This window comes from Martes martes (assembly GCF_963455335.1).
Source record: "Martes martes genome assembly, chromosome: 4".
Taxonomy (NCBI): Eukaryota; Metazoa; Chordata; class Mammalia; order Carnivora; family Mustelidae; genus Martes; species Martes martes.
In genome coordinates this window covers 59,064,679-59,088,518 of record NC_137891.1, presented here as the reverse complement: position 1 = coordinate 59,088,518, position 23,840 = coordinate 59,064,679, and the positions used below count along the sequence as shown (strand labels likewise).

The 23,840-nt window shown below is 38.9% G+C and overlaps 1 protein-coding gene across 11 annotated transcripts in view; it reads right to left on the bottom strand.

The window, feature by feature from the left end:
• The window catches only part of STAU2 (staufen double-stranded RNA binding protein 2), a 322,366-nt gene extending 303,461 nt beyond the window's left edge, over window positions 1–18,905 (bottom strand). For 3 of the 11 annotated variants that reach the window (XM_080800579.1, XM_080800583.1, XM_080800578.1), the window contains exons 1-2: window positions 18,814–18,900; window positions 9,937–10,002 (exon numbers count right to left, since the gene is read on the bottom strand). Coding sequence is in view for 3 of the 11 variants with exons in the window: in XM_080800578.1 (XP_080656704.1) it covers window positions 9,937–9,954 (18 nt within the window). In the remaining 8 variants the exon portion in view is untranslated. Of the gene's footprint in view, window positions 1–9,936; window positions 10,003–18,141; window positions 18,271–18,813 lie in introns of those variants that run through there. The other 8 variants (XM_080800584.1, XM_080800577.1, XM_080800576.1 and 5 more) reach the window with 5 other exon arrangements.
• Between the last annotated feature and the right edge of the window lie 4,935 nt (window positions 18,906–23,840).

Below are 23,840 nucleotides of genomic sequence, written 5' to 3'. Positions count from 1 at the left end.
TCTTCCTACATCTCCATCTAGAACCCAACCCCTTAATTTTTTTTTTTTTGAGGTGAAATGGACATAACATCAAATTAAACATTTTTAACTGAACAAATCAGTGGCATTTAGTACATTCACAATGTTGTGCAACTACCACCTCTACCTAGTTCCAGAACATTTTTATTGCCCCCAAAATAAACTCTGTACCCATTACGCAGCTGCTCCCTATTTCCCTTAGCCCTAGGCCCTTGCAAACATCAGTCTCAGTTCTGTTTACATAGGTTTACTCATTATGGGTATTTCATATAAATGGAATCATACAATATATGTAACCCTTGTATCTGACTTATTTCACTTAGAGAAATGTTGCCAAGGCTCACCACATTGTAGCTTGTACCAGTACTTCAGTTTTGTTTGGTTTCAGTTTTTTATATATAGCTGAATTAATAGTAAATGGTATGTATATACCAAAATTTATTTACCCATTCATCCATCTACAGGCATTTGGACTGCTTCCATCACTAAGCTACTATAAATAGTATTACTATTAACAAGTGTGTACAGGGGCACCAGGGTGGCTCAGTGGGTTAAGCCTCTGCCTTCAGCTCCAGTCATGATCTCAGGGTGCAGGGATCGAGCCCCACATTGGGCTCTCTGTTCAGCAGGGAGACTGCTTCCCCCTCTCTCTCTGCCTACCTCTGCCTACTTGTGATCTCTCTCGCTCTGTCAAATAAATAAATAAAATCTTAAAAAAAAAATAAGTGTGTACATATATATGAGTACCTGTTTTCAGTTCTTTTGGGTATACATCTAAGAGTTGAATGACTGGGTCATAGGCTAATTCTATGATTAATTTTTCAAAGCACTGCCAAACCATTCTCCACAGGTGAACCATTTTACATTCCCACCAGCAATGTACAAGGATTTGGTCCTCTACACCTTCACCAACACTTGTTACTGTTTTTGGTTTTTTATTCTAGCCATTTTAGTGGGCATGAAGTGGCATGTCATTGTGGTTTTCATTTGCATTTCCCTTATCGTTAACAAGGTTGAATATTTCTTCATATGCATACTGGCCGGGGCACCTGGGTGGCTCAGTCGGTTGGGCATCTACCTTTTGCTCAGGTCATTACTGAGGTGTCCTGGGATCAAGCCCCAAATCAGGCTCCCTTCTCAGTAGGGAGTCTGCCTCTCCCTCTCCCACTCTCCCTGTTCATTCTCTCCCACTCTCTCTCTCTCAAATAAATTTTTAAAAGTCTTAAATATAAAAAGAATTAAACTTTTTTAAAATTTTTAAAAAGCATATGCACGTTGGCTTTTGTTTATCTTCTTTAGAGAATTGTCAATTCAAGTCCTTTGCCCATTTTTTAGTTGGGTTGTTTGTAGTTTTGTTGTTGAGTTGTCAGGGTTTTAGTTCTTATATTTAGGTCATTGATCCATTTGGAGTTAATGGTTTCACGTGGTGTGAGGTAGGGATCCAAGTTTATTCTTTTGCATGTGGGTATCTAGTTGTCCCAAAACTATTTGTTAAGTGATAATCTTTCAGGGCGCCTGGGTGGCTCAGTCAGTTAGGCATCTGCCTTTGGCTCAGGTCATGATCCCAGGCTCCTGGGAGGGAGCCCCACGTCAGGCTCCCTGCTCAGCAGAAAGCCTGCTTCTCCCTCTCCCTCTTCCCCCTGCTTGTGATCCCTCTCTTGCTGTCTCTGTCAAATAAGTAAAGAAAGTCTTAAAAAGAAAATTTTCTTAATAAGAAAATTATATTTTCTTATACTGAGTGGTCATGCCATTCTTGTCAAAGATCATTTGTAGAGATATATATATATATATATATATGTATATATATATACACACACATATATAATATGTCATATACAATAATATAATTTTTATATATTAGTTTATGTCTCTCCTCTCAGTTCTATTCCACTGGTTTATATGTCTATCCTTATGGCAGTACCACACTGTTTTGACTACTGTAGCTTTATAATATGTTTTGAAATGGGGAAGTATGAGTCCTCCAACTCTATTCATTTTCAAGAACAGAGTTTTGGCTATTTGAGACCACTGCAATTTCATATGAATTTAAGAATCTGCTTTTCCAGTTCTCCAAAAAGGTCACGAGAATTCTGATAAAGATCTCATTTAATCTGTACCTTGTTTTACATAGTATTGTCACCTCACAATATTAAGTCTTCTAGTCTATAAACACAGAATGTGTTTCCATTTATTTGTCTTCTTTAATTTCTCTCAACATTTCATAGTTTCCAGTATACAAATCTTTCAACTCCTTGTGCTTTTGGACAATATTAAATGGAACAATTTTCTTAGTTTCCTTTTCGGATTGTTCACCACTGGTTTACCAAAACACAATTTTATTTTGTGTGTTGATCTGTAACTACAATTTCTCTGAATTTGCATGTTAATTCTAGTGGGGTTTTGTGGATTCTTTGGAGTTTTCTATATATGGGATCATGTTGTCTACAAATAGGAATAACTTTACTTCTGCCTTCCTAATTTGGATATTTTCTTTTCCTTGTCTAACTTCTCTGATTGTAAGTCCTACCAAAATGTTGAATAGCTGTGTGAAAATAAGTCCCCTTCGGGTGCCTGGATGGCTTAGTTGGTTAAGCATCTGCCTTTGGCTCATGTCATGATCCCAGGGTCCCAGGATTGAGCCCCGCATCAAGCCCCTGCTCAGTGGGGAATCTACTTCTCCCTCTACTTCTGCTCCTCCCCCAGCTTGTGCTCTCTCACTCATTCTCTCAAATAAATAAAATCAAGAAAGAAAGAAGGAAGAAAGGAAAGTAAAAGAAAAGAAAATAGGCATGCTTGTCTTGTTCCTGATCATACAGAAAAGTTTTCAGTCTTTCACTACTGAACTGGATGTTAGCTGTGGGTGTTTCATAAATCCCTTTATCATATTGAAGAATTTCCCTTCTCTTCCTAGTTCTCGAGTGTTTCTATTACAAACAGGTGTTATAGTTTGTCAAAAGTCTTCCATATTAACTGCTGATGTTTGCTTGTTTCCCTTCATCCTATTAAGGCAGTGTATTACACTGACTGATTTTCCTATGTTGAACTGCCCTGGCTTCCCACCTGGATAAATTCCACTTGGCCATGGTGTATAACCATTTAAATATACTGTTGGATTCTGGGGCACCTAGGTGGCTCAGTCATTAGGTGCCTGCCTTCGGCTCAGGTCATAATTCCAGGGTCCTGGGATCAAGCCCCGCATCAGGCTCCCTCATCAGCAGGAAGCCTACCTTTCCCTCTCTCACTCCTCACTCCTCCTTGTGTTCTCTCTATCGCTGTCTCTCTGTCAAATAAATAAAATCTTAATGAATACATAAACAAACAAACTTGGATTCAGTGTGTTATTTGTGTTTTGTTGAGGATTTTTGCAGCTATACTCATAAGGAATATCAATCTGTAGTTTTTGTATTGTTTCTCATGGTGTCTGGCTTTGGTTTCAGAGTAATGCTGGTCTCATTGAGTTAGGAAGTATTCTCTGTCCTATTATTTTGGGAAAAGTCTGAGAGGAATTTGTGTTAATTCTTCTTTAAATGTTTGGTAGCATTCACCAGTAATGGCATCTGGTCCTGGATTTTTCTTTCTTTGGGAGGGATTTTTTATTTTTATTACTAATTCAATTTGTTTGCTGGTTATAGGTCAGTTCATATTTTCTATTGCTTCTTGAGTCAGTTTTCGTAATCTGTGTTTCTAAGAATTTGTCCATTTAATGCAGGTTATCCAATCTGCTGAGATACAGTTGTTCATAGTGTTCTCTTATAACCTTATTTAACATCAACAGCAATATCTCCATTTTCATTTCTGATTTTAATTATATGTGTTTTTGCTTTTTTTTCCCCCTTTGTTGGTCTAGGTAAAGGTCTGTCAATTTTGTTGATCTTCTCAAAGAACCAACTTTTAGTTTTGCTGAGTCTCAATATTGTTTCCCATACTCTATTTCACTTATCTGCACTTTAATCATTCTTATTTCCTTTCTTTGACTCACTTTGGGTTTAAATTTGCTCCTCTTTTTGTTTCCATAAGGTGAAAAATTAGATTTCAGTTCTTCTGAGTTCTTCTTTTTAAACATAGGTATTTTCTATTATAAATTTCTCCCTGAGCACTGCTTTTGCTCTATCTTATTATGTCATGGTATGTTGTGTTTTCATTTGTCTGTAATTATTTTCTAATTTCCCCTGTGATTGCTTCTTTGACCCACTGGTTATTTATGAGTGTATTGTTTAATTTCCACAAATTTGTGAGTTTTCCAGTATTCTTATTGACTTCTAGCTCCATTCCACTGTGACTGAAGATACTTTTATGATTTCAGTTATTTAAAATGTATTGAGTTTTTTGTGATCTAACAGATGGACTATCCCTTGTAGGATCTCATGTGCACTTGAAAAAAATGTGTATTCTGCTCTTACTGGGTGTTTTGTGTATGTCTATTAAGTCTAACTGGCTTATAATGCTGTTCAAGTCCTCTATTCCCTTACTGATCTGTCTAGACATTATATCCCTTATTCAAGGTGAAACAAGCATTGCAATTTTTGAATGAATGATTAAAACCATAAATTTTATTGTTGAATTCTCAACTGTGTTGCATTCCTCTAATGCTGGACTTTATTCTGGTGCACAGTTAATTACTTGGGATCATTTGAAGCCTTCTGAGGACTCTTCCCAATTCCTCATGTATTACAAGGTCTTTAGACTCTGGATAATTTAGACACAAACTATTAATGCCTTATATAAATTCTGGAAATTGATTTCTTACTGCTTTCCAGTAGTTCTTCCCCTGACTTTGAGTAGGCCTTGTCATGCATCTACAGATCAGAACTCGGCCAAAAACTCGAGAAGCACCCCTTGCAGATCTCCAGAATGTTTTCATGCTTGAGTGCACTTTTTTACTTACCTATATACTCACCCCTTTTCCCTCAAGTCTCTTCTCTCTGGCACTCTGCCCTGTGATTCTAACCATCTTGACCTTCCCAAACACTTATCTTTGTTTCCTAATCTCAACAAAAGTGAGCTCTGTTTTAGTTCCTCCTCCTTGCACTGCAGCCTATACACCACCTTTAGGCTCTACTGTAAACTGGTGTAATAGAAGGGCTTACCTCATGTGTTTCCATTCTCTCAGGAATCAGTCTGATGCCACCTGCCATCCAATGTCTTAAAATCATTGTTTACATATTTATATGTTCTCAGGTTGTTTTAAGGAGGAAGGGTATATTATTGTTGCATAACAAATTACCCCCAACTTAGCATCTTAAAAAACAAGTATTTATTTTTTTCACACAGTTTCTGAGGTTCAGCAATCAACCAGCAGCTTAGTTGGGTGGCTCTGGCTCAGGATATCTCATGAGGTTGCAGTCAAGATGTTGATAGGCCAGAGTTTACAGCTGGAAACTTGACAAGGGCTGGAAGATCTGCTTCCAAGAAGACTCAGTCACACACTCTTGGCTATAGGCCTCAGTTCCTTGTTAGCTGTTGGCAGTAGGCCTCAATTTCTCACCACATGGGCCTCTCCATAGAGCTATTCACAACATGGCAGCTAACTACTCTGAATGAGCAAAGGGTGGAGAGCGGAGAGGGGAGGGAAGCCCAAAGGGGAGAGAAGAAGCAAAAGCCACAATGTCTTTTATAACCTATCCTTGGAAATGATCCATCACTTCTACCACATTCTATTGGCTATATATGAGAGGATTATACAATGGTATAAATGTCAGGAAGCAGGGATCATTAGGGCCATCTTGGAAGTGGGCCACACAGAGGAAAAATCCTGTTAGGGCAACACAGCAGAAAGCCAAAGTCCTTCTTACATGGTTTAACCTCCTTATGTTATTTTTTAAATCCTCAAACTATAGACTGAATCCTATGGCTTCAAGAGAGATTGGCAGATTGTAGATTCTACTCCACAGCCAGACTTGAAGATAAAAATAACTAAGAGTAAGTAGCAGCAGCTTTTAAGAGAAAAGAATAGAGTTCTTCATGCCTATGGCAAGAAAGAGGAGAGTACTTATGGCAGACCTGGACTTGAAAAAACATCCAAGTGCTTTTCATTCCCCCAACAACTACTCTACTCTAATGATTAACTTAAGTATCTGCCATCCTTTCTCATCAATCTGCAGAGCCAGACAGCAATAACAACAGCAATATTAATAGCAGCAGCAATAGTGCCAGGGCCAATGCTAAGCGTTTTACCTCAGTTATTAGTTCAACTGCTCCTCACAATAAACCTGTGAGATAGGTATAATTATCTCTTAAATTCTAGGCTTTAGTTTCTTGATAATCCTACCCTAGCTTTACGCTTTACAGTGTATCTTGGTACACCTTTATTCTTCCTACATAACACTTCACTCCCTCTTGTCCTATAGAGTTCTCCTACTCTTCTGGCACTGAAACACTGTTTTGTCCTGCCTGTCCTCCCATTCCACTTGAGTCAGGCCTTAAAGATTTCTCTTAGCTCCCACGTTCCCAACAAACACTCTTTCAAAGAAACCATCAGACTACTGAAACTTCTGTTAATCCCCTCCTGCTGGACTCTCCCAATGCTACAGCTGCCTAATACAGACTTCCCCTTAAACCAGGTAGAACACATGCCCTGTCAGGTCTGCCTCATCAACGAATCCCAAAAACTTTGTCTTATTTCAGTCATTCATTTAAAGATATTATTTCACGGCACACATGCCTTCTTAATTTGTGTTTGCTACTGCTTAATGTTAAAATGGGTTTCCTTTCCCTGGAGGTTTAAATTAATCACCAGGGAGAAAGGTCCACAATATACCAAACTCCTACTTAGTATAGTACCCTGGAAATATAGGTTCCCACTAGTTATTTGTTGAATAATGAATGCAAAATATAAAGTAATGATTATAAATACTAGCTCAGAAAACTCTCAAGGGGGTATAATCCAAAAAATTTTATTTACAAATAAAAAGGAAAAGTTACCAGTAGACACATGTAAACAATTCACAAAAAGACAAAACACAAAAGAACAACAAAGAGAAGCAAATCATAGAAAAGCAAATTAAAATATCATTTTCAAACACTGAAAATTTGTTTAATAAAATTATTCTAATAGATATAATTTTATATTTTTGGTATTTTAGCATCAAATATCTTTAAAATTTGCATACCCATTTGACCAGTACTTCCATTTCTAATAATTACTTATAAGAAAATAATGGACAAAGGAACATAGTTATATGTAAAAAAAAGAAAAAAAATCACTGTGGCACTAACTATAATACAATATCTGTGCAATAATAAGGGTTTGATTAAACAAATTTTAGTAATTCCAAACTACAAATTATTAGTAAGTCACTTCAGAATATTATATAATCCCAGTTCTTTAAAGTAACATATATTCACATAAAAATATAACTGCATAGAAAAAAAAAAATCTAAAAGTATACACCCCAAAATGTTAGCAGTGATTATCTCTGTAAAAGAACAGTGGAATTACTTCTTATTTTTTTCTTTTTCCTTATCTCTACTACTTAATTTTTCTAAATGAGTAGCACATGGACAGCACACATTTTTAAAAGGCTAAAGTAAAAATGAAGAGCACAATTTAAAGGTAGAAGTGCCATTTCTATTAATAGAACATGGAACATTTCCATGTTCCCTGATAATAATCATGTCAGACAGAATTAATAGCAAGTAAAATATTTCAACAGCCTTGTTTTTAAGTAGTTCTGGGAATACACATGGAAGACTCTATTAGTACTATTCAGGCATCTTAAGACAACAAACAAAAAGACCTCTCAAAAATATAGTACTAATCCAAAAGACAGTGTTAAAAATCACACAGTAAAAACCTCAACTGCTTTAAGGTAAGTGTCATCTTCAATCACCTTTTAATGCCTTTTCACATTTATCTTGAAAGCCTACACTCTAATGGGAAAGCAGTCATCACAAAAATGATAAAGCATCAATCATTCCTATGTTTAAGAATTCAATGCGACTTTAAGTTTGGCTGAAGAGAAAGTCTCTAGAACTTCTATTCCAAAACAGATTAATCTTTCCCCTCAGACTTGAACATCTCGGGGGATAAAACTTAGTTGATAATAAGATGGAATTCTGAGGTTAGTCTAGAAACACATGTGTGTTACAAGCAAAGCATGTATACCTCTAAGCACAGTGTACAACTTCTAGCCAAAGCACAGGGAGCTATGTGTGGCCCTGAAGAATGCTGCCTAAAATTGTTTGTAAGGCCTCATTCAAAATGACCAGTAGCACAGACAGTAACTCTTCATTAGGACTAATCTATAATTTTCAATGATGCTGATGGCATAAAATGAATATTCTTTCCACCTCTCTATGGTAGAATATGAAACAAATTATTCTGATTGCACCTGTATAATTAACAGCAGGTTATCCATACATTTAGCATCAACACAAACCTACAACACAGTTTGCAAGTCACATCTCATAAAGCTCCATCAATGGATCCAATGGGATTTGACTACAACTATGAAAGTATAAAAAGCACTAAGCATAGCACAGCTTTAAGATTCCTTTAAACTACATTTGTAACATCTTTGATGAAAGTAGTATTTATTGCACAAGAAAATTTTCTAGTACAAGGAGAAAATCAAAGAACAACTTTGCATAAAAAAGAGATTTTATGTTAATAGCATCTAGGTAAAGCAAGCACATGATACCTAAACTGACAACACAATTGTGTGATTATTGTTGAAAAGAATGGAGATCTCCTTGCTTTAGTGACAACCTTAGCACCATCCATCCACTTACTCAGCAAATATATGAAAAACCATACACAACCAGAACCATTCTAGGACCCGGGGAGATTAAAAAACAAAGTCGCTACCTTCATGGGGCACATGGTCTAATAAGGAACAGAGATGTTAAGCAAACAATTACACAGTTGAATATAACTGCAAATGTCAGAATGTCATTAAGGGCAGGGTACTATGAGAGCAAACAGTAGGACTGGGAGTCAAGTGAGCCAACCACAGGGGAGGGAAAAAGAGGCCCAGGCAGAGGTAATCTATGCAAAGACCCTGCGGCTAGAATGACCTTGCCAATCCAGGAACTGAAACATTTAGATTGGAAGCATTTAGATTGTTTCCTGGGACCCTGTTAATTCTGAGATGTATAAAGACACCCAAGTTAAGAGATCAGTTGGGAACTGCTACATGGGTCTAGAACACAGACTAAGTATGAACTTAAAAGTCATTGTTTTAGAGATGGTGTATGATGCACAGGCACTAGAGGGTACTACTTAGGCAAGGTGAACTGAACAGGGTAGGGCCAGGCGTGTATTACTTCCTCAAATCATGCACACACAAGAGTCATTACTTCTTACAATCACATTACTTACTTCTCTCTCAATTTATAAAATCTGAAATAAAACAAAGTATTTTCTAATATTATAATACAATGCCCTATTTGCCCAGAAAGGATAAGATTAAATATATAAAGTTCTTGGAGAAACAGTAAGACCTAAGGAAAATATTTTTTTCAGTGAGTCTAAGACATTGTATGCTAAAGTTTATTTAGCAAGGCACTTCCTTCTAACCTTTTCCAGTGCCCTAGAAAAGGAACTTTTTTTAACACACTGATATAACTGCTTCACGAGATTTGTCACTAGAAATGCTTTTGGTCTGCAAAACTGCCACCTACTGAAACTAGATTACAATTGTAAACATGCTGAATACACCAGGTCCTGGAGGGATGTAACATCAAAAAGACCAGACATATCTTGTGCTCTCTGCACACTGAAAAGTTAACAACTTTCAGAACTATTGATTAATCCTTAAACAACCTGCCCTGCACAGTCTCCTACGATGAATATATAATATGTAATCGCTCTATTAAGCAGTGGTCAGCGTCATGGTTACAGAAAAGTTGGGTTAACATGTTCCACAATGTATGGCCCAAGCACCATATTAAGTAGGACATGCCTTAACACAAACTCACCTGATTTATTTGAAGCATGTTAAAACAATATTGACCAAACTGCTGTATCCCTCACGGCTCCAAAAACTGGAAAATGAAAATGAAGAAATAAAGTTCAACTTAGTTGGTGATCTCAATGATTAGCACTTTAAATACATGTTGATCAAAGTCAAATATAAAATGAAGTAGACCTAGATCAACACAGAACTTCTATGATGATAAACATGTTTTCTATTTGCACTGTCTAATCCGGTAGCCACTAGCCACAAAGGGCTATTCAACATCTGAAATGTGGCTAACGCAACCAAGAAAGTAAATCTTTACATTTTTTTAAACTTTTCTTTAATGTTAATTTAAATTTAAATAACCCTATGGGACTACTGGCTATCATAGTGGACAGTGCAGATCTAGGTTGAAAAATGTCCCTTCTGGTTTTACAATTCTAAGACAATTCTAGCCAAAGTCAAGCTATTAAAAATAATCTAAAAACTTCAGATTAATATTTAATATACAGTCCCCTTTCTCAGGAAGATTTTAAAGTTTTGTTTCCAAACTCTATAAGCTAAATTAAGCCTACACATACTCCTCTAGGTGGTATGGAAGAGTACACAGTTAAGATTACCTAGCTGGATTTTTTTTCTGTTTGTGGTTTTATCATCACTATAAAAAGAGCACACATAAAAAATTTCACATGAAATTTTCAGAAAAAGAAATCACCGTCCTGACACATCCCATTGGTATATTTGGATTTGTTTCCTTCTAGTTCAGACCTCCCCACCATGGTTGTATTTCTCTTCACATGGTAAATCTCTTCTACACTTAATTTAAAAACAGATACCAAATAAAGGGAGATAACCCAAATCTATAAATGAACAAATAAATCATGGATTCTTATAATGGTTAAAATGTACGTAAAAAATAAATTATGGGGGGGGGGGCCTCTGGGTGGCTAAGTTGGTTAAGCACCTGCCTGTGGCTCAGGTAATTATCTCAGGGTCCTGGGACTGAGCCCCAAGTCAGACTCTCTGCTCTACAGGGAGTCTGCTTCTCCCTCTCCTTCTGCCCCTCCCCCTCTCTTGCTCTCTATATCTCAAATAAAGGAATAAAATTTTTTAAAAACTAAGTAAATAGGGGTGTCTGGGTGGCTCAGTGGGTTAAGTCTCTGCCTTCGGCTCAGGTCATGATCTCAGGGTCCTGGGATTGAGCCCTGCATTGGACGCTCTGCTCAGCAGGGAGCATGCTTCCCCCTCTCTCTCTGCCTGTCTCTCTGCCTACTTACGATCTCTCTCTGTGTGTCAAATGAATAAATAAAATCTTAAAAAAAAAAAAGTAAGTAAATAAATAAATAAATAAATAAATAAAATACTTTATGTGGGTGCCTGGCTGGCTCAGTCAGTAAAGCATGCAACTCTCAAACTTGGGATTGTGAGTTCAAGCCCCACACTGGACACAGAGCCTACTAAAAAAAAATAAGATAAAGAAAAATAAATTATGTATAGATCCCCCCCAAAATTATATAAAAGCAACACCACAGTCTCGATAGGCAGAAAAGAGCTAAATCCAACCACTTGGGTAGAAAATTTAATGCTATGAAACTTTAATATTAAACTTTCTATTAGAAGCAGAGATTCTTAATACACATACACACATACACACACACACACACACAGATTCACATATATATACACACATATGGCTACCACTTTCTCAAGATGACAAATGAATCAATTCAAAATGAACTGGAAACTTTTCCATATATATTTTGTATTTTCTATTTATATTATTTTATACTCATATTCATATTTTATATATTTTAATATAAAATATATATTTTTTCATTTTATATATTTTAATTTTTATTATGTTATATTATATATTTATATTTTATATATTTCATTTTTATATATTTGTTTTATTTATATATTTATTTACATTTTATAGGTTTTCTATATTAAATATTTTATATAAAATTATATATGAATATATAAATATATTATATATATATTATATGAAATATGTCCTATAACAAAAATATATATATCTTTTATATATATATCTCTCTCAGCATCTGTAACAATTTTATATTTTCCAAAAGAATCATATGCTGTAGAAATGGCACAAGGCCTGAGGATCACTTAATTTGAATCTTAGTCCGAGCTCTTCAGGAGATTACCTTTCGGGCCTTGGTATATTACTCTGTGTGTCTTTGAGTCCTCTTTCTTTCTTTCTTAATGTCTGTGAAAAGTAAACTAAGATCATTGTGGGAGGCAGCCTCTAGCAAATAGAATACAACAGAAATAATGAGATACCACTCACAATACTGGGTTTCAGAAAGATCACAACTTCCATCTTGGGTGTTACGTGCTCTCATTCTCTCCCCTATTTGCTCTGAAGGAAACTAGCTGCCATATTGTGTGGTACCCTTTGGACAGGCCCAGATGGCTAAGAACTGAGAGAGGCCTTTGGCCAATAGCCCAAAAGAAAGTGAGGCCTTCAATCCAATATCCCCCAAGCAAATGAATCTTGCCAAGAGCTGTATGAATGAGCTTGGAGGCAGATCTTCCCCCAGTTAAACTCTCAAGATAAGAACACAGTCCCAGTGATAGCTTACTGCAAACCCAAAAAGACCTTGAGCCACAAGCACCAGGTAAGCTGCACCCATATTTCTAACCCACAGAAACTGAGATAATAAATGTTTGTTTTAAGCCTTTACTTTATGGGGCAGTTTGTTATACAACAATAAATAAGACATTCCCATTCACTCTAAAGTTCTATAATCCTATGGTGCTTTAGGTATTAATTAACATATCTATATGGGTCAAAAAAATTAATTCCCTATTTAACATGAGCAAATGAGTTACATTAGAACTTGAAAATGATAAATTATGAAACTTAAACATTTACATTTTACTCAAAAGATGAAATCACTAAAGTGTAGGAGTAGTCAAATGGTACTAAAATACACTAGCTATAACTAAAAATACACACTCAACCAATATTCATTTTTTTAACTGAAAAACATTCATTTGGAAGTTAAAATGTGAATAAACCACTAAAAGCATCTCAGTGACTTAGTATCCCTTACTTTCTAGAATTTAACATTATTTAGTAAGCACTCACAAAATCTGAAAAATCCTATTTTGTATCATTTAATGTAAGCCTCTAAATATAACAAATGCTTATCTATAGACTTGTGTTTCTTCAACATTAGAGTTTTTTGGGTTTAATTCCAATGTAAGTAACATACAGCATTATATTAGTTTCAGGCGTACAATATAGTAGTTCAGCAATTCTATACATCACTCAGTGCTCATAAGTGTTCTCTTAATCCTCTTCACTACTTCACCCACCCACTCCCTTGTTTTCTACAGTTAAGAGTCTATTTTTTGGTTTGTCTCTTTTTCCTTCCTTTGTTCAACTGTTTTGTTTCTTAAATTCCACATATGAGTGAAATCATACAGTATCTGTCTTTCTCTGACTGGCTTATTTCACTTAGCACTGTATTCTCTAGACCCATCCATGTTGTTGCAAATGGCAAGATTTCATTCATGGCTGAATAATATTCCATTGTATAAATATACCACATCTTCTTTATCCATTCATCTGTTGATGGACTCTTAGGTTGCTTCCATAATTTGGCCATTATAAGTAACACTGCAATAAATATACAGGTGTTCTTCAATATCAGAGTCTGTAACACTAGTGGCTGATTCCAAGAAGTAAGCACAGTAAGATATAAGAGTACATTTTTTAAAGTTCTAATCTTCTGATATACAAAAGGTAGTTGTAAGAAGAAACAAAAATAAAAGCACCTATTTGCTTAAAATTGACCATACAATTTTAAGTATTCTGTAAGCCTCTCTTCTATAATTATAAAGATCTGTATAAATTAAAACATGAAACTATGTCTATAACAGCACTGTGAGGTAACTGGACAATCTTCTGAAGTTCCTCCGTTTTTACCAACAAATTTTATTACATTTACATCAATACAAAAATTATAATTTGCAACCACACTATGGACAATTCAGAATGCCCAGTGGCATGTCTTTAACACCTCCTTTCTCCTTTACAGACATGCCAGATCTACTGTCCTAAAACAACTTGATAAAATATCAATAAAATGCAGTACAGTTTTATACTGCCCAAGATATCATAAAATCCACCTCTCCTTCCTCTGTCAAAAAAGTTTCCAGCTACAGTTCATTCCAATTACAGCTAAGTACTTTTAGAGAAACCTATTCACATGTCTGAAAAATGCCCTACAGTGATATCCAGTCAGGCACATTAGGACATGCAGTTCCAGATTCCAAGCTACTAAATGAAAACAGGCAGGACAGTTTATGGAGAGAGGGCACTACTAACTGTAACAGATTTGTTGCTCATGAAGAACTGGAGGTCCAACTTGTATCTGAAATGTACTGCTAACACAACTTGCTGCATTTATTATTATATTTTGCCCAGCTGGTAAGTTGAAAGCTGTACAAAATTCAATCTATAAAATCCTCAGCAATTAAACACTGCTTCATAAATTGGCATTATTAATTTATCTATAAATTTTTATATCAGCACCCATCCCACAACTAACAGGTAATCCTCACTTAAATGTCCTGTTTGACAATATAAAAATCAAAAACATTTACTACCACCATTCTTAGGCTCCAAAATACCATAAAACTAAATATCAGCTTAAAAATTCTTACTCTAAAAAATTCACAGGGTCCTTAAAAAGCATTAAAAAATGGATTTTGGGGGCTCCTGGGTGGCTCAGTCATGATCCCAGGATCCTGGGATCAAGCCCTGCCTCGGGCTCTCTGCTCAGCAGGGAGCCTGCTTCCTCCTCTCTCTCTGCCTGCTTCTCTGCCTACTTGTGATCTCCATGTGTCAAATAAATGAATAAAATCTTTAAAAAAAATGGATTTTGGGGGGCACCTGGGTGGCTCAGTGGGTTAAGCCTCTGCCTTTGGCTCAGGTCATGATCTCAGGGTCCTGGAATCGAGCCCTGCATAAGGCTCTCTGCTCAGCAGGGAGCCTGCTCCCCGGGCCCCCCCCCCCCCCCCCCGCTTTCTCTGCCTGCCTCTCTGCCTACTTGTGACCTCTCTCTCTGTGTCAAATAAATAAATAAATAATCTTTTTTTAAAAATTGATTTTTTAAATTCTCATTTCTTTTTAAAAGTATGACTCAAAAAACTTTTACATAAGAAATCAAAATTTAGTATAAATTTTAATTATCTCCTAAGAGCCTATGAAAGATTCTAAGTATATAGAAATCTCACCACAACCAAGAAAAAAAGAAAACTTAACATTTATCAGACACCTATGTTATATATAACATCCTATATTTTGCCATTTTTACATTAATTCATTTAATACTCATCACTTTGGAATGTAGGTGTTATCTCCACTTTTCTAGAAGTTGCATTACATCCCCATAGTCCACTGCTAGGATTAAAACCTAGTATGGTCTGGTTGAAGTAATCATCTCTTCATTATACATTAAATTCATAAAGACTTCACTTCTTAAAAATTTTCCTGTCACAAAGGTCTTGACCTCTAGGACCACGTAAAGATAAGCCTCCTATATAGAACTCTGGGGATTTATTTAAAATCAAATGGTTATATATCCATAAATATAAATTATAACTATTATGGATTCTAGACACTCATTTATATTTTCTTGAGTACCTATAGGAGGCACAAATATATCTACACATAATTTGATCATATTATGCACGCCTCCAACTATTCTAATATTAACAATTCAATTTTGCAATATCTAGATTTTTCTCTCTTTACTATCTGTACACATGACGACACCCAGAACTCAAAGTGAATAAAAGGAGAGCATAATAGTAAAGAAGTTAACCACAAAGAAAAAAACCCAACATATTAACCAATTATATCTTCCAGAATCTGATCCCAAACAGGAATATCACTCAGCTCACTTTCTGTATTGCTTACACACTAAACATTTGATGATCATCTTAGATATTTTTTATATTCTTTGCTGAAAACCAAACCAACCCACTCTTTCCTAGAACTTCATTCCAGGCAAGCCAAGTAAACTAAAATATGAAATGTATATGGCTTTCCATGCTGATCAGGAATAAAGAGACATAATAATGTAACTTACCCTCAAGTGGTCCAGGAAAAAAATACTATGTACATGTGACTGACGGAGATCTAGTGATAAGTGGGTAAAATGGTAACAGGTGAATCTGAGTAAAGATTACAGGAGTTTCTTTGTATTATTCTTATTCTTGCTACTATTCTATAAGCTTGAAATTATTTCCAAGTAAAAAGTTAAAACCTAAAAATTATATGCCATTTAATATATAATTAAAAATTATATGCCATTCTATTTGTAGTTACCAATACATATTCTGATTATACAACAACATTTTTACACATACAAACTGGATTTCTGAGGAAAATTTCAGTGATTTGCTAGGAAATATGCACTATATCCTACCAACTAATAATCACTTGGAAATAAATTTCAAACTACACTGCTATGTAATGAAATGTGGCGATGGTGACATCACAGAAGGGGGAAAAAAAACCAGTAGACACACCACATAGTTTGGTATAAATGCCTCACAAATTTAATACAGGCCTACTGCAAAATGCAGCAAATCTACAATTCAAGTGATATATGAGATCTCTGGTTTGCAGTAAAATATAGACAAACTAAAAAATTAAACACTTGCCATATTACAAAACAACTGAGAATGCAGGGTGTCTTAGTTTTGATTGTTTCATTAACCAAGATTTTTTCCCCCACTGCAGTTCAATTCACAACAATATAATTGAATCATCTTCAGAAAGGACTAGGAAAGAAATACCCTTCCGGAGAAATGTTGCAATCTTCGCTCCTACAAGGTTACTATTATCCTGCCTTCCCATCACAATTTTGAATTCAAGTGTTCACCACGGTTTCTTAAAATGTAAGGATGCATCAGAAGAGAAGCAATGGTCAGCAAAAGTTCACCAAAATTGTGAAATTAAACATTAAAAATAAGGGTTTTCAACTAACAGTAATATACCTTTAAAGGATCATCTCTATCGTTTCTGCAGGAACCACCCACTTTAAAATCCTTTAGTACATTCCCTTAATTGAACGGCCCATCTCTACACCAGTAGTAGTTCTTAACCTTTGGGGGCAGGGAGGTGGCGGGTCACGCCGAGTACAGGCCCTTTCCCAAGAAAATTGTTCACAAATGCAAAATTCTGCACATATTTCCAGGAACTTCCAGAACCCCCGAAGCCATTATCCCCGCCCCCCCTCCCTAAGAATCCCAGTTCAGCGTCTCCTCGATTGCCTCTGCAGAACACTCCCCTCACCACAATCCCGGCTCTCCCCGGGAGGGACTGGAGGCTCTGCCCTCACACAGCGGATTCTGTAACTGATCTTCGTCTCTCCTCCCAACTCCCTTCACCTCGGCAAGGTCACTAACTGCCAACTACCCCTTTAAGCCGAGCCATCACGGTAGTAGTTCCTACGAGCCACAGCAGAACTTGCCTGTCATAGGATATATTTTGTCCCCTCGGCCCCACCTACCTTCCCCGTTTCGGCGTGTTACGTCTTCACCACTTGCCCATTATACAGAAATAGCCACCAGCACCACCCCCCGGCGCGCCCCTGGCCCGCCGCTCCTCCCGCGCCCCCAGGGCCATTTCCCGCAGACCCTCCAAGGGCCTCGCTCCATCTCTTCCCCTTCCCTTCCCTCCCCTCCGCAGGGACCCACCTTCGGGCCCTCCCCCTCCCTCCCTCCCACACCGCCGCTTCACCCACCGTCCCCTCTCCGGGCTGTTCCCACCGGGGCCCCCAAGATCCCACCTTCCAGCGTCCTCCGTCGGGTGCCTGTCTCCCCCACCCTCCCCCAACCCCGGCATTCCATTTACGCCGGCCTCCAAGCCTTCCTCCCGGCTCCTCCCCTCCGGACACCTGTGTCGTCCCACCCTTCCACACACGCCCCCCCCCCCAATTCATTCGCCCCGTCCCCGGCTCCTCAGCACCCCCACCATCATCCTCCCCTCCCCCTCCCGCCAGGAGAGAGCCCGAGGAGGGAGGGAAAGCGCGGGGGAGGGGAGGCCGCTAAGGGGCCGCTCTTCTCGGGGTTCGCCGCGCGCAGCGGACCTGCAAGGCTCCCCAGCGCCCTCTGTCTCCTCCGCTAGCGGGGCGGAAGTCGAGGCCTCCCGGACGCCCCCAACGAGGGTATTTACCTTCTTGCCAGGGACACTTTGCAGACGGCTCCAACATTGGCAAGCACTACAGAGAACTGACCCCGCTCGGCCGCCGCCGCCGCCGCCGCCGCCGCCGCCGGCTTCCACCCCTCGGGCTCCCCGCCCCCCGCCTCCGCCCGCCTTCCCTGCGCTCCCGCCGCGCCCTCCCGGGCTCGCGCCGCGCGCCCCCGCCTGCGCAGCCGCTCCCGCGCCCCAGTCAGCCCGACGCGCGCGCGCGCGCGCTCCCGGCCCTCCGCGGACCCGGGCCGCGCGCCTCTCGCCGACCCTAGCTCCGTTCCTCCTCCTGCCCGCCCGCGGCCGAGCGCGGCCATTGTTTGCGGCGCCGCTCCCGCCCCCTGGCGGCCGTCCGGCCCCCCGCAGCAGCGGCCGCCGCGGGCGCTGCGTACTGGCGCCGGCACAGTGGGCCCCGGGGCGAGGGCCGTTCTCTGAGGCCTAGGGAACCAGAGCGAGAGAATGCAGGGGGAGCGCAACCCCGTCCGCAGTCTCCTGGTCCTCCGTTCAGCTCCCTGGCCTGGCTCCCCACCCCCTCAGCTGCAAAGGGTGGGCCTGAGGCAGCTCCTTCCACACCTGCACTCGGCAACTGCCTCCACCGCCCAGTTGACCTTCTGCTCCTTCTGGACGCCGCTACGCGCCCAGATTCTCTGCCCGTACCTTCCCCAGGCTCTCTGGCTGCCCCCCTCTGCTCTGCTGGGGACACGCGACCATCCCGCGTCTGCTCCGGCCGCCGCTGTGCAATGCACGGTTTAGCGGATCCTGCACCTTTCCAGACTCGGGAAGGAGGGGGGAGGGGGAGGAGAGGAGGGGGTCAGTGCAAAACACTAGTGATCGGTAATCACCTGCTGTCCAAGATCGGCAGCGTGGCCAAACATAATCCTCCACCAAAACACACACACGCACACACACACATAACCTATTGGTTCATCAAAAAGAAATCCTTAGAACAAAAAATGAGGACCATCTTACAACAGTGCCCTAGATCCTAGATTGTTGAGGCAAGAGTGCCAGAAAACTCGAATTACTTCTTGAATCGTCCTGGTTTTGATGTGGGTTACAGTCCAGATGACTTAACCCGGCTAAGCCCAGTGAAATCCAATCCTTCACTTACTGAATGGCACCAAAAATAATTTGACAATAAAGTAAGTCTAGAAATAGAATTATTACTTTGTTTTCACAAATTCCCCATTTGCATTATTATTCCCAGGGTTCCTTCTACCAAGCCTGATTTCAGTCATCACCTAAAACTGATAGGTCTATCTACAACTGGGGAGACAATAATAGCCTAGTGGTTAAGCCAAGGGAACCAGAATTAGATAAGCAAGCCTTGGTTATCCACTTGCTAACTTCAGGACGGTCGTGCTACTTATTCAGTGCGTCTGTTTATCCTTTTGTTCAAGAGATTACATATGATAATATGTATTACTGTGATTGTATATAAAGCCCTTTAAACTGGGCTTGGCATATCGTACTATAGTAGCTACTGCTACATTTTCCTCTTAGAACTTTCCTAAACTCCTTCTCCTCTTTACCTCTGTCAGTTCCCACACAGTTAACATGTTGAAGCTCCCTAAATCTGCACTAGTCCTATTGACTTCTAGCTTCTCAAGCCTAGCATCAACCAGCAGTTCTCCAAACAAGCCTACCACTTTTGTGTCTTCCCATAGGCTCTTACCCTCTCCCTCTACTCCATCCCCCCTCACGGGATGAAGAAATCATCCTTCAAATAATTCTAAAATCAGCTCCTTGAGAGGCATTTTCTGACTCCTCTGAGCTGTCTCCTGACTCTCTCTTCTCTGGCACTGTAGCTATACTGAATTATATTGAGCCCATCTCTCCTCACCAAACAGTGCATCTTTTCAGGGCAGGCTCTGTGTCCATTTATCTTTGTAGCTCCAGCATCCAACAGCAAGGGGTGGAAGTAAATGCATTTGGAATAAATGGATGAGTTTATGCTTTTAAAGACTCTAGAGTGGTCAGAAATTTCATCCCCTCTGATTCAGACATTTAAAGTTAATTGAAAACTTTGCCTCCATTGTAATTTTTTCTATTTTATTTTATTTTTATTTTATTAAAGATTTTATTTGAGAGAGAGCACAAGCGAGCAGGAGCAGGGGGAGAGGGAGAGGGAGAAGAGGGCTGCACACTGAGCAGGGAGCCCGATGCAGGACTCAATCCCAGGACCCTGGGACCATGACCAGAGCCAAAGGCAGCCACTTGACTGACTGAGCCACCCAGGCGCCCCTGTAACTTTTTCTTATACCTGATTTTAAGTCTTCAGTTATCCACTTGCTAAGGGACCATGGGCATGTTACATTTAACCCCAAATAGACTGATTTTTTAAAATTCTGTTGGGGAGGAAAAATTTTCCTTTACCCTCCTAGATTCTTTGGACGGTAAACGGATATAAAACAGATTAACAAGAGAAACACTAGCTACATATACCTCTGGGAGCCCCATAAGCACAAAAGACCCAAGGACAAGTCAGACAATCAAGGTTTATATGCCATCCTAAGCGAAGAAATGGGATAGGAGCCTGGGGCTTCAAATGGGAGAAGGGTGATTCAGAGGATGATAAGAAGAGCATATGTTTGGTAATTAGATGTTTGTCCTGCCATACAGATAAGTCATTCAGATAAAAGATATCTCCAGTTATAGCTCTCTCTGAGCCAGACCCCATATCTAAATTATTTAGCTAAAAGAGAGATAAAGCCTTTCTTGAGTCACTGGGTCTTGCTTGTCTTCAATCAAAATAATCTACATCCCAAAGCAGCATATTTGGGGGTCACATATTCTGCTCCCCTTCAAGCTATGATAATCAGAAATTTGTTGTTAAGCTTGAAACCACTTTCAGTTGCTCAAGGTATGTGTGTGTGTGTGTGTGTGTACATATATGTATAGCATCAGTGCATGAAATCACCTGAGTGACACAGAAATCCACACATAAATCTATGATCTTCTGAAGATTTTACTCTAAAATAAAATATTTCAATAGGAGTTGAAAGTAATAGATATTTAAAGAAGAGTGGTCCTATAGGCAGCTGATTAAAACAAAGCAATTTATCAATGCATCTTCAGCAGGTACCATGGAGTCAAATATTCAAACATAAGAAAAATATACTTTCAAATTCATCTTTGTCAGGTTTGAGAAATTTGAATGGGACAGATTTCAGAATCACAAGCCATGTTTTCTCTTCCAAATACGTCCTCCTTTTTCATATATATTTTTTAAAGTTTGCGGGGGGGTGCCTGGGTAGTTCAGTCATCAAATGTCTGCCTTCAGCTCGGGTCGTGATCCCAAGGTCCTGGGTTTGAGTGCTGCATGGGGCTCCCTGCTCGGCGGGAAGCCTGCTTCTCCCTCTCCCACTCCTCCTGCTTGTGTTCCCTCTCTCGCTGTGTCTCTCTCTGTCAAATAAATAAATAAAATCTTTTTTAAAAAATAGGTTTTTTGTTTTGTTTTTAGCAATCTTTATGCCCTACATGGGGCTCAAACTCACAATCTCAAGGTCAAGAGTCACATGCTTTTCCAAGTGAGCCACCTAGGAGGCCCCTCTCTTTTCTTGTATTATTACATCCTTCTCTTAACATGTTTCCCTGTAAAATTCATCTAGCCCCAGTGCCCACTATATAAATTACTCTCCTTTATATGTTCATTTCAACTTATTTTTATCACTACAGGGTATGTGTTTCTTCCAGTATACCTTCAGCTCCTCGAAGACAAGAACAATGACTTCCTTATCTTTGCTTCTTCAGCATCTAGCAGAAACCACCTACGGTGATCAATAAGTTCTTGTTGAATGAATGGATGGTGAATTTGACAAACATTTACAGAGAACCTACTATACGCTGAGTACTATTTATGGCCCAGGGACACAGAACAATGGAAAAAATCTGCGAAATCTTTCTCCTCCTTACAGAGGAATGAATGAATAAATGCATGAAATAAACATTTCCAAATCCTTTACCTCTAGTAGAATTGCATTCTGGAAAATTCCCATGTATTTGTGTGTTCACAAATAAATTGATTGTTTGGAACTCAATAATTTTTCCATAATAATGATGACAAAATAGTTATTAGTAATGAAGGATAGTTGGAAGAAAGGCAGGCAGGGACAAGGGGCCCCACCTGAAGGGGAAACCACCCTTTAAAGGATTTTACACCACCCTGGAAGGAGCCCTCCACCCTTTCCTACATGATAGGTATAAGACAAAAACCTGATTTGGTAATAGGCTCATGGAGGATTAATCAGATTTAAAAAGCCCACCAACAAGCCCATAAAAACCCCTAGACTTAGAATCACCAGTGGTAACCCTCTTGGGTCCCCTCCCTCCTCCTTGGGAGCTTTGAATCATGGCTCAATAAACCTTGCTTTGCTGCCCACCACACTTTGTCTGGTCTACCTATTCATTCTTTGAAGTTGTGTGACCAAGAACCTTGTGCACCAAAGGAAAAGAAATTCTGCAACATTAGGATGTCAGCTGTCTGAACTGTACTAAAAAAATGAGTAGAAATAAATTATGTTGTAAATATAATCATTAAGAGTAAGGAAACAAAATATTATTTAATGAAGTATGAAAAGGTTCTTTTAAGTTTCATGAAATGTCCAACAACTATTTTTGGAATAAATAATAGGGAATGAATTGTGCTCATATTGACTTTTCTTTTTCCTTTGTATCTATCATCTTCTCTCTAAAAAATCTTTTTTTTTTTCTTGAATATATCTATAGTTCCCACCATGCCAGAAATTTGAGTCACCTATGTTCTGTCTGATATTTTTTATTCTAATTTATTTATTAGCTATTTACTGGCATTATGTCTCAATTTCAAACTTACTTGCCAAAATACAAAATGAGATAGCTTTGCAATCTGCTTTTTCATTTCAATCTGTGTTTTATAATCTGTAAACTGGGTTCTTTTATTGAATATGTACTTGTACTATGTTTATCTACAGTACAATGCACTCATAGAAACAATTTTTCTGTTCATGGATATTTTCCTTCTATCCTGGGTAGGCTGTCTTTTGAATGGCATGTTCCATTTTCATATTATCATTATTATTATTATTACTTCTGCTGTGATGATTGACCTAATTTTTTTTTAAAGATTTTATTTATTTGAGAGGGAGAGAGAAAGAGCGAGAGAGCACAATCAGAGGGAGCATCAGAGGGAGTGGGAGAAGCAGGCTCCCCGCTGAGCAGGGAGCCCGATACAAGGATGGATCCTAGTACCCTGAGATCATGACCTGAGCAAGATGCTTAACCAAGACTAAGCTACCCAGGCATCCCTGAACATTATTATTATTATTTTTTTCATTTTGCTCATACCTAACCTAGGAAGCTCACTCCAGATCCCACTATTAGCTTATCATTGACCAGTAGAATGTCTGGGGAATAAAATTCTGTTTTGTTTCGTTCATTTCATTTGTTTTTAGGGATGGGAGAATGTAATATTGTGATATAATACAAAATATTTATTTTTGTATTTGTCCAGGGTTTGTGGCATGATGCTCCTAAAATTCCTTTAATATCCCTAAGTGATAAGTGATAGGAGCATCTTTTGCTAAAATATTTGGATTTTGTTCCCAGATTCAGAAATAGCTGCAGAGTATTAAAGGTGAAAAGGAGTGCCTTTTGCTCTCATAAAAAGTCCCTCTCAACCACACCTGAGTTTATGTTAATGAGGT